Source organism: Rattus norvegicus, chromosome 4 (assembly GCF_021556685.1).
Source record: "Rattus norvegicus strain SHRSP/BbbUtx chromosome 4, alternate assembly SHRSP_T2T, whole genome shotgun sequence".
NCBI classification, from domain to species: domain Eukaryota; kingdom Metazoa; phylum Chordata; class Mammalia; order Rodentia; family Muridae; genus Rattus; species Rattus norvegicus.
In genome coordinates, this window is record NC_141537.1 from 126,202,345 (window position 1) to 126,214,353 (window position 12,009).

Genomic DNA, 12,009 nt, shown 5'->3' on the forward strand with positions numbered 1-12,009 from the left:
CAGAAGTTTAACTCATTGGTGTTTTTGAGTAGACTGTCCCCTGCACAAGGGCAGAGACACTGTGTCTTTATCCATGCCTTCCTTTAGTGAACAGGATAGTGCTAGGAAAATGGTTGTCATTAAGCATGTATGTCGCAGATGACTGGTAACAGACAAACACCTCTTCTATTGTCTGCTCTGCCTTCTAAAGTATGAACCTCTTATATGGGGTTCTCCGTCTTTTTCTTTACCATTGTAAGCTCAAAGCCCAACCTCAGGCACACATTTGCCATTAATAACCAGCTGTTGCATGAATAAACAATTGTATTTAATGCCCCCTTATAAATGTTGAGATTAAAAGTCTGTGCCAATGGCCAGATACATGACACTATACCAGGAACAGGAGAGACACTATACCAGGAACAGGCGAGTCTGAAGTGGAGTAAGGATGGGATGAGAGATGGCAGAGAGCCAAAGAAAAACAAGAAACTGACAATGGGGACAAGTCTTGGAAGGCTGGACTGCCCTGCTTCCTGTAGTGATGGGAACACTTCTTAGTCACCAAGGCCAACCCGAGCTTAGGGGAAATTTCCAGCCCGCAGAGAGAAAGCTGGTGGAAGGTGGTGCTCTACTCTTTCACTACACCTGATTGTCCTGGGTGGAGCACCCGGGGAGAGGCAGAGTGGAGGATGAAAGCCCAGTGGCTTCTGGGATGACAGAGACAGGAGACCGTAGAGCTGGCTCTTGGTTTCCCAGCCTCTTGTTTTATTTGCTCGTCATCTTTGAATCTCAATATTTATGAGGGGGTTTTAAATACAACTGTTTGTTCATGCAACAGCTGGTTATTGATGGTAAACATGCACCTGATGTTGGGCTTTGAGCTTCGAGTGAAGAGGAAAATGTAGAACACCATATTAATACGCTCATACTTTAGAAGGCAGAACAGACGACAAAAGCAGTATTTGTCTGCCACAAATCCAGCATGTGGCAGTTTCTTGGGGCGTCCATAGCCCACTCTGAGTGAGTGTTCTTAGCTATTCTACTTCTATAAGCCACAGCAACATCATGGCACTATTGGGCATACAAGGCAGTGAGGCCTCCTAGCCCTTGTGCCTAAGGCTGCCTTGGCCTCCTTTCACTTCTCCCCAAATTATGGGTCAGAGCTCTCCTCAAATGCTTTTGTATAAAGAAAGTGCCAAGTTCATTTCATCGCTAAGCTTTACTCAAAGGAGCACACAAACTAGGTTGGTGTTACACAGCAGATAGATGTCTTCATATGGTTCATTCAGCAGCATCTCAACCACTACTTCCTCAGAGATCAGGCCAAATGAGCCAGCTTTTCACCACTCGGGACCATATTCATGACACTGGACTCAGTTCCTAGTCTTACATAGTTTGAATAAGGCACAGATGAAATATGGAGCCCCGTCCAACACTATTATTCACTATTGTGGAGATTATCACAATTTCTTAAAAACCAATAATCTGGAGTTATTTTGTTTATGGATTTGTTTCTAACTTTCCCTCATCATCCTTACACCTAAGGTATAGTAGGAACTATCTTTTTAGTTGTTTTATCCCCAGTGCCCAAACAAAGACTGAAGCATACTTAGTATACAATAAATATCCGCTGAAGAAGTAAATAGGAAAAAAAACCTGAAAGCCATTCCTTTTCTCCATCGTTTTCTAGGATATGCTTCCATTTATTTTTTTATACATTCATTAGGGAGAAAAATTGAGTAAAATGGTTCCAGTGAGCTCACTGACCAGCCATTAAAGACAATTGCTACAAAATAAGGGGCCAGACAGATGCCCCCTGCTGACCTGTTGGTTTTTCTTCCATCCAGAAAGGTATGTAAAACATTCTTCTTAGTGGGCAGACTCCCTGGTTGCCTATTGAGCATGCTCCAATGTTTCTGAAGGCTTCGGGGGTATGAAGACAAGACCCCAAGATCACAAGTACCAAGAAAGGTGTATGGCGGTGGAGGTTTTCATTCCTTAAGTGCATGGTCCTGAAGCTTGCTTGAGGCACCGGATAATCTAGAATCAGGTGGCTCTGCCTGGGCCCTTGCCAAGCAGCTCAGGCACAGTGGGGTCATGGAAAACGATGAGCATTAAGTTGTGCAGTCATAAGAGCCATATCTCTGGCAAGCAGACAATCAGGGAAAAGAGGCTTTAGGTAGATTAATATAGGTAAACATTTACTTTTCACTTAAACATTTAAGATGACTAGTTTTTTGCTTCTTCTCCTCCAAAACAAAGACTTGGTGGGCTTCCCATTCTGAAAGAAGAAGAGAGCTCATCCCATTTCCAAACATTTAAAAACCCCTGATCCTCCAAGCAGATGCAGATACCAGCCCTGTCTCTCCACCTTTGGAATGTTTCTTTGTGCGTGCGTGTGTGCGTGTGTGTGTTTGTTTGTGTGTTTGCTTTTGTTTCTGTTTTCAGTAAAATTTGGCTGAGCTCTGAGACTTTGTTTTCTTGCCTTTTTATTCCTTAAACAACTAGAGAGACACAATCCATTCTTGTAGCCCTAGGTGACCTCACTCTGATGGCATCAACAGAGGCCGTTCCTCAGATACAGCAGTTGAAGAACAGAGTCCTATACTGGAAAGACTTGAAGTTTTTCCATTTATGCCCTTCTGCATCAAGCTAGTGGCACACCCCAGAGGATGCAAAGCTCTGCAGCCTCAGAGAAAGCTGAAAAGAAACTGAAACCCAGGATTCCCATAAAATCTGCTTGTTCTCTTCTCCTATGTCCCCACCCAATCTTGATCTTTCCTGGACAGCCAAACACTACTTTTGCCTCTGTGAGTCAACTCAGAGGAGTAGTAGTAGATAGCATCTTCCAGGAAGGGTGGCAAAGAAGCAACTATTTGATTGAGCAATGTCTATGTGCTTCATAAGTGTTCATTCAGAGCCAGGCCAGTCCTGGAACTGACAAGTCTGAACATGTTGGTTCCAAGGTCTGGCTATCTGCAAGTCATTTAACTTCTCTAAGCCTTGTTTACTCACTTCTACAATGGAGACAAAATAAGGTTGTTAAAAATGGCGGTGACATGCAAAGGACTCTAAGTCAGCTCACAACAGAGATCTTCGTACATCGATGATTCCCTTGGCACTGCTTATCATTGCTAAGTTGTGAGGCCAACCTATTTATCCTACAGCAGAGGAACAGATAAAGAGAATAGAGTATATTTTATACCCAATGGATTGGTTTTTTTAGCCATAAAAAAAGAACAGTTGTATCATTTGCAGGAAAATGGTTGGAACTGGAGATAATAAAATTAAACCAGTCTCCAAAAGACAACTATTATCTGTTTTCTCTCATTTATGGATCCTAGGTTTTATATAGCTACATAAAATCATATGACATGAAGTCAAAAGAAAAATGGTGTAGGAATCGAAGAACTATAAAGACGAGGGAAAGGCAGGAAAAGAGAGGATGGCTGGGACTGTGTTCAACACTTAATATATACTTGCACAAAAACTTAAAAGTGAATTAATTTTTTAAATGGTGGTTGAGGCTGGAGCAACAGCTCCATCAGTATAGTGCTTGTTTTGCAAGTGTGAGGACCTGAATTCGAGTCCCAGAACACACATGAAAAGGCCTAAGGTGGTAGGTATGGTGGTCAGTGCTTAGAATTGAGCAATGGGAAAGCAGAGACGGGTGGATCCCTAGGGGTTGCTGCCCAGACAGTCTAGCCTACTTACCAAACTCCAGGCTAGTTAGAGACTGTGTGAGAAAGAACAAACAAACAAACAAACAAACGTGGTAGATTACATTTGAAGACATCCAAAGTTATCCTTTGTGCTCCATACATGTGTAGCCACATCCATGAACTAGCATCCGTGCACACAGGCACACAAAAAATGGTGGTGAGCTGAAAGCCAGCTGTAACATCGCCATCACCACCATCGTCCTTGTCCTCGTCCTTGTCCTCCTCCTCCTCCTTGAAGACGAACCCAGGCTCCTAGGAGCTGAACAACTTTCCTGAGGTCAGAAAGTGACAAGTCAGGTGTCCAGATGTGTCTGACTACAGAAGCTAGGATCCCCCACTGGGATGGACTGTTGCTTTTGCAGGCCATGGCTTTATAGTGCCAGGAACTTAGACTCAGACACAGACGATGCCTCGGTTGGGAAACAGTGATCTGCTGCCAGCCCTCAGCTTCTCCCCCACTGCTCCAGATCCTGGTCTTGGAGCCAGCAGTGCTGATTCAGGTCTGCACTAGAGCAGAGGTCTTAACAGCATGTTACTCTCTCCTGCCTTTGTGCAGTCTAACAGAGTCTAGTGTGACTAAGACAGCTAGAGAATCTGCCTAGATGGCATATATTCAGAGGAAGCATGGGGGATGAAAACAAGGGATAAGAAACAATCTCTCAGGAAAAAATCCAAGAGTCATCTTTTTGATGTTATGCATCCATAAACACTTCCTTCTGCAGGAAACTCCTGTCTGCCCAACTCTTGATAACGTCTTGTTTGGTGCCTACAGGCACTGTGCACTATAGCCTGGTTGGGGTCATTTCCCAAAGAACAAGGCAAGATCTCTGCCTACCCAAGTACTAAAGCCAAGTGAGGGGAGTGAAATATTAAGCGAATCATGATGCTACTAAATACCCAACTGTGAGTTTGATACACATTCAGGGAAATTGCAAGACTTTGTTACAAAGCTTACAACTGGGGACCAGACCTTAAAAACCGTAGCTGATCAAAAATGTCTCAGAGGACATTTAATCTGATGATTAATGCATAAGCAAAGATCATGAAAAAGGAAACAAAGGATTTATAATCTCTCAATAGAGGTAATTTCATAAAGGCCCAAACCATCTAACTCACTTCATCTCTGGGTAGCATTGGGCGTTTTATTTTTCACTGGAAGAAAGCTTCAAAAGTCAAAAAACGGGCAATTACGCCTGGCATCTGTTTTTCATTCTTGTTTGGATAGTCTGAAGAGAATGTGGAATGATCTGGGAACAATAGCTGACTTTCCAGCACTGGGACACAGTTAAGGTCAAGGAAAGATCACTTACTAACGTTGAAGATTAAGGATTTGGCATATTTATATGTGAGATTCTGTTGTGGATACTTGGGCTATCCAAAATGTCAATGAAAATGACATTCAGGAGATAGCAGGAAGCCATTCAGATTTTCAAGGGGCAGCCAAAGGGAGAAACAATACAAACAGCATTGTCTTGTATACCTAAAGAAGACTGCCTAATAATGTGCAGCTACAACCTCACAGGATGGCAGTTTGTCATAATGAACACAAGACTTTTAATATCTCCCATGGGACATGCCTCTTCCAGGACCATTCTTAAGGGGAGAAAAGGGGATATTTATAAGATCCATAGAGTTAGCTACTGCTATTGTACGTCATTCAGACGCAAACTAATAACGAAGCTATGATCCGATCAAACCTTGAGCTTCTTACATCATAGTGGCCATTCTCCTTTGTCCTAGGTCATCTGCTTATTTTCAGGCTGTTTAATATCTCAAAGTTCCACTCATATACTGTTAGAATCTGTTAGTCCTTCAGAGAAACTGACTCCTTCCAAATCCCCGACATAGACTTCCAAATGTTTCAGTTTCCTCGTGGTGAGGGACACTTCAGGTTAGACAATGGAAAACCCAATTTACTACAGAAGAGAATTTACTCTGAAGTAAATGGATACTGAAAAATGTTCGTAATACAAGAAAAGAAATTGCCATGTCAGGGAAGTAGAGTACATCACCACATATTTTCATCCAAGTCCACACAAAAGACATTCATTGCTCTCTCGATGCAGATACTTGAACATACTAAAAAGTTTGGGCTACAATTTTCACCCTTTGGGGGAAAGGATTTTCATTTGCTGATTTAGATGCTTCCTGCTTTCTTTTAGAAAACATTGGTTTTTCTTTCTTTTTTTTTTTTCTTCTTTTTTCGGTGCTGGGGACCGAACCCAGGGCCTTGTGCTTGCTAGGCAAGCGCTCTACCACTGAGCTAAATCCCCAACCCTGAAAACATTGGTTTTATTTAGTTTATGTGTATGTGTGTGTTGCACATGTCTGTGTGAGTGCAGGCACACATTTGTGTGCAAATAATTGCAGAGGACAAAAGATCACTTTGGATCCTGTCTTAGTCAGGGTTTCTATTTCTGCACAAACATCATGACCAAGAAGCAAGTTGGGGAGGAAAGGGTTTGTTCAACTTATAGTTCCACGTTGCTGTTATCACCAAAGGAAGTCAGCACTGGCGGGGCTGGGGATTTAGCTCAGTGGTAGAGCACTTGCCTAGCAAGTGCAAGGCCCTGGGTTCGGTCCCCAGCTCCGGAAAAGAAAAAAAAAAAAAAAAGGAAGTCAGCACTGGAACTCAAGCAGGTCAGGAAGCAGGAGCTGATGCAGAGACCATGGAGGGGTGTTACTTACTGGCTTGCTTCCCCTGGCTTGCTCAGCTTGCTTTCTTATAGAACCTAAGACTACCAGCTCAGGGACTGCACCACCCACAATGGGCTGGGTCCTCCCCCATTGATCATTAATTGAGAAAATGCCTTTAGCTGGTCTCATGAAGGCATTTTCACAACTGAGACTCCTTTTTCTGTGATAACGCCAGCTTGTGTCAAGTTGACATACAAAACTAGCCAGATCCCTTGGGGCTGGAGTTAGAGGTGCTTATGAGCCATCAGACATGGGTGCTGGCATCTAAACTCTGGTCCTTGTCATTGAGAAGCAAGTGTTCCTAATCACTATGCCATCTCTCCAGCTCCCACTTTCTTTTTTTTTTTTTCTTTTTTCTTTTTTTTTTTTTTTTTGTCCATGACTCTCTCCTTTATAAAAGAGGACAAAAAGCTATTTCCAACTGGGGAACCATGTACAACAGGCTCCATCCATTCCAGTTCTTGTTTTGACTTAGTGGAAAGGACAGGGACAACCTCAAAAACGGTGAGTGGGTCACAACTGTAGTACTCTTCTAAGCTCTCGGGTGTATTATAAGATAGCAATTGGTTTGTAGGAGTCAAAGTAGGATGAGGGTTAAGTGAGCATGCGTTAAGGGGAGCCATCCTCTTTTGTCTTAGTTGCAGCAGATTCCTGGTGAGACACACTCCAAGCATCTCTCTGTCTAGAGATATATGTTTATTTAATTTTGGATGTATGAGTATTTTGCTTACATGTATGTATGTGTATCATGAGTGTGCCTGGGGCCTGCACTGGTCATAAGAGGGAATCAGATTCCTTGGAACTGGGGTTATGCATGATTGTGAGCCACTACCAGGTTCTGGGAGCAAAATCTGGGTCCTCTGCAAGAGCAACGAATGCTGTTAGGCATCTCTTTAGTCCCCACACTCCAACTTTTAACATGACTTTCATCCAATCGCTAGTTAATTCTTAGAAACAGATGGTATTGTTGAAGATGTAGTTGGCTGTTGCAACTGGGAGATGCTCCTGGCGTCTGGTAGGTAGAGGTAAGGGGTGCTGCTAACCCTTCTTTTTTTTTTTTTTTTTTATTAACTTGAGTACTTCTTATATACAATTCGAGTGTTATTCCCTTTCCCGGTTTCCGGGCAAACATCCCCCTCCCCCCTCCCCTTCCTTATGGATGTTCCCCTCCCAACCCTCCCCCCATTGCCGCCCTCCCCCCATAGATTAGTTCACTGGGGGTTCAGTCTTAGCAGGACCCAGGGCTTCCCCTTCCACTGCTGCTCTTACTAGGATATTCATTGCTACCTATGGGGTCAGAGTCCAGGGTCAGTCCATGTATAGTCTTTAGGTAGTGGCTTAGTCCCTGGAAGCTCTGATTGCTTGGCATTGTTGTACTTTTGGGGTCTCGAGCCCCTTCAAGCTCTTCCAGTTCTTTCTCTGATTCCTTCAATAGGGGACCTATTCTCAGTTCAGTGGTTTGCTGCTGGCATTCGCCTCTGTATTTGCTGTATTCTGGCTGTGTCTCTCAGGAGAGATCTACATCCGGCTCCTGTCGGTCTGCACTTCTTTGCTTCATCCATCTTGTCTAATTGGGTGGCTGTATATGTATGGGCCACATGTGGGGCAGGCTCTGAATGGGTGTTCCTTCAGTCTCTGTTTTAATCTTTGCCTCTCCCTTCCCTGCCAAGGGTATTCTTTTTCCTCATTTAAAGAAGGAGTGAAGCATTCATATTTTGATCATCCGTCTTGAGTTTCGTTTGTTCTAGGGATCTAGGGTAATTCAAGCATTTGGGCTAATAGCCACTTATCAATGAGTGCATACCATGTATGTCTTTCTGTGATTGGGTTAGCTCACTCAGGATGATATTTTCCAGTTCCAACCATTTGCCTACGAATTTCATAAACTCGTTGTTTTTGATAGCTGAGTAGCTGCTAACCCTTCTATAAGACATTGAGCATCTCCTAAAATAAGAATTATCCACCTAGAAATGCCGACAGTGAGGAATCTTGCTTGCTGTTTGCTTTATTTAACTTGTTTATGATTTTCTATTATAGCTTGTCAAAAAGCATTTCTAGCAGATGGCTACAATTATTACCTCAGTCTGAATGAGAACTGGAGCTTTGAAACTGATTTCCAGTGGCCTCCTAAGGGTAGACTGCAGCTCTCTGGCTGGCCACCTCAGGATTCTCCAAATGATACCAAGCTCCTTAATACTGAGTGAGCTGAGCAGAGGATTTGAATCATCACCACCAATGAGCTTTGAGCAGCACGAGGTGACAGCCTTTCCAACTTCATCTATGCCATTCACCACTTCTGCACTAGTGTGAGAAGGGTCCGTTTTGAAGCTCACAGAATTTTATGAAACTAAATGCCTAGAGTCAAGACGACTCCTCTGCATGTGAGGTGAATTTCACATGCGTTCTACTAAATTGAAGGAATTACTCAAGAGAAAGAATAAAGAACATCACCTGAAGGTGTACCATCAGCTCGGCCATTGTGGAGGGGAAGATTCCAGACCAAAACAAGAACATTATTCACTACCCTAATTAGTCTTTAATATTTTGACTCTAGCCAAAAGCAGTTTTCATACCATAATTTTTTCATACCATAATTTTCCACCATAATTTCTTTAGATAGAAAAACGGTTTCTCTCAACTCACAGACAACTAACATGATATTAACAACAGAACTTTCATTAAGGGAAGGCATTTAGGGATTTTTTTTTTCTACTCTAAGTGCATACCAGACAGCTCTTCAAAAATCCTTAAACCCACAAATTTATTTGTAATAATAGGCTCTAAAGATCTCAAAATTTCAAACCTGAAGCCTTCTATCACACAACATGACCCTTCAAAGACTTTTAAATAGTAGGACTCACATTTTATTGGGCAACTATGGAACCATCCAAATACCCTGATATTCTGTCTCTGAGGGAGATTTTCCTTTCCAGTTACGTGCATCACGGAGGTCTCATGAGTGCTGGGAATAAAGAAAACCCGAAGAACAACCACAAGAGGGGGGCACCCTTTCACTTGGCACACTCCCACCACTTGCGCTAACAGAGTTCATCATTTTCTTTCGAAATAAACTTAAAAACTTCCATTTTACATTTCCCCACGACAGTTGAATGAGTCAAGTGGCCGACAGTCATTCGCAATTAGAACTACCGGGTTTAATCAAGATCCTAACTTCTACAACTGCCTGCTTCCTTCAGTCAACACCTGTAGAAAGTTTTCCTGCAATCTTAGCATCACCGAAGACTGTTCATGGCCTTAGAGAATAAATCTACTTAAACAGGAAGATTCAGGGCCTAATCGGCAGGAAGCGACAGCGTCTAGATGAGGTATAATGATGACAACGATGGACCAAAACGAAGCTGCTGGAAATGAGGTCAGCAGGAAAAAGATTCAAGCTCCTGGATCTACCTGGGTGCACAGACTCGTCGCTCAGAGCGGCAGCTATGTCAGTGGCATTCCGTCAGCAGCACCCTCTCTGAACACCTCGAGAAATTCAAGGTCCCCCTCCTTTCAAGATTAATTCAAGAATGCAGTCTTGAGGGAGAGTAAAAGAATCTCAACCCACAAGCGATGAGAAAGCACTTTTTGTTGCTTTGCTACTCTCCCAGGAAGGCACAGCCTTTGACTCTCATAGACACGTTCTCTGTGATTGTTTCTCCTCCAAGGTATTTTTCTATGTGTGAAGAGGAAAAGAGATCACAAGGCTGAAGCATGCACAGGGAAACAATGTGAGAAGCTTCGCAGTGCAGAGGATGCACTTCAGAGAGTGTCTGAAGAAAACAGCTACTGCTCAACCCCACGCAACCGTGTCTCTGCAGGAATGAACTCCTAGATCCTCAGCTGGCCATCTACATACACACAAACTCCCATATGAAAACTCCCACATTTATACCATATTTCTCTGGCTAGACAAACCATACGTAGAAGACAGATTTCATATGCCAATTTGGTGTAGCAAAAATGGATGGGCTAGCATTGACCGTCAAGTTGACTCGGTTTAGAATCACCCGGGGAAGAGAGTCATTATGAGGAACTGTCTGCATTGGGTTGGCCGGCGGGCATGCCTTAATTAAGTTAATTGGTGTGGAAGCACCCAGCCCACTGAGGGAGGCACCATTTGCTCGGCAGAGTCCTGGAGAGCATAAGGGTGGAGAAAGCGAGCGAATCATAAGCATATTCGTTCTCTCTCTGCTCTTGACTGTGGATGTGATATGACTAGCTGTCTCAAGCAGCAGAGTTCTTCTCTGCAATGGGAGCTGGAATTGTGAACTAAAATAAACCTTTCCTCTCCAGCACCGCACCCCACCCCCCCACCTCCCGCAGAGAGCATTTTATCACGGAAACTTGAAGTGAGAGCAGGACAATAGACAGAGAAAATGGAAAATGGCTAATCAGGGACTCCATAGAAGAACCACTTCTCTAGTTATTAGTGGATTCTTGGGTCTTAATTACAAAGTACTTTTCCTGAAAGCATTATCACGCTTAAAGTTTCTGACACATAAAGCCATGCCGTTTGAGCTTCTGAATACTTCACCAGACACAGAACTCTCACGAATTTAATGGTTCAGGGGAGGACAATAGTAGTTAACACATTTTTAAGACCCTAGCTGTCTCTGAAAGTCATTATCAGGAAGATGGTAAGTGGCTCCTGCTTACAGATGTACTACTAGGCTGACTTCAGCTTTCCCAGGAAGAGAAAACCAAGTACCAAGAATGAAAGACAATGTCTGGTACGACTAGGAAAAATGCAAAACGGAAGGAGCAAAGAGAAAGATATTCTGATCAGGACAGTGATGTTTACAGCCAGTAAGGTCAAACTTAATATTTAAACACTGTTGAGGGAAGGGCAAGTACTCATTTGCCTTTATAACAGCAATTCTCAACCTTCCTAACGATGCGACCCTTTAATACAGCTCCTCATGTTGTGCTGACCCTAACCATAACATTATTTCGTTGCTACTTCAGAACTGTAATTTTGCTACTCTTATGAAACATTATGTAACTATCTGATATGCGACCCTACAGGGGTTATGACCCACAGGTTGGGAACCACTGCTTTCTAGAGACTGAATGGGATGATTCATGTTGGTGCTATGATGCTTTCTCTCCCTGCACTCCGGAATAAAACGTTTAACCTTCATCATTTCTAAGATGTCTCCAGATAATCTACAAACAGTTGACATTGATAATACAGAATGAATTAGCGATGGATTATTCTAGGCTTGGCTCGATTTCCCACTGGGGCCTGGGATGTCTTCAACTCATTTATTGCCGAACAACCCTGAATCAGCAGAGCAACCTTTCCCTTCTGAGTTGGGGTGTGAAAACTCGAGGAAGACACCATTTAAAGTTAGCGGCATGGGGAAGGCTCCCAGGAAGATGGTTACCTGCTCAGGCTTCAGCCCCGGGGGGACCCAGGCATATTCTTCCAAAGCACAGCCCGAGTCGTCATCTGAGGTTGAATTCCTCTGGAAGTCAAACATGAGCTTGCTAATGGTCTTCTCCATCTCCAGCGGCATCACTGTCACCATGTGCTCCTCCTGGGGACACTTGCAGTGCAGGCAGATCTTCCTGTAGACAGCAAACACAGCAGGTCAGAGGGAGGAAAAAA

General features: G+C 43.4%; 1 protein-coding gene across 5 annotated transcripts in view; it reads right to left on the minus strand.

The window, feature by feature from the left end:
• The window catches only part of Prickle2 (prickle planar cell polarity protein 2), a 345,167-nt gene that overhangs the window by 88,098 nt on the left and 245,060 nt on the right, over positions 1 to 12,009 (minus strand). For all 5 annotated transcript variants that reach the window (XM_087657555.1, XM_087657554.1, NM_001107876.3 and 2 more), the window contains 1 exon segment: positions 11,786 to 11,969. In XM_087657555.1, coding sequence (XP_087513681.1) covers positions 11,786 to 11,969 — 184 coding nt within the window.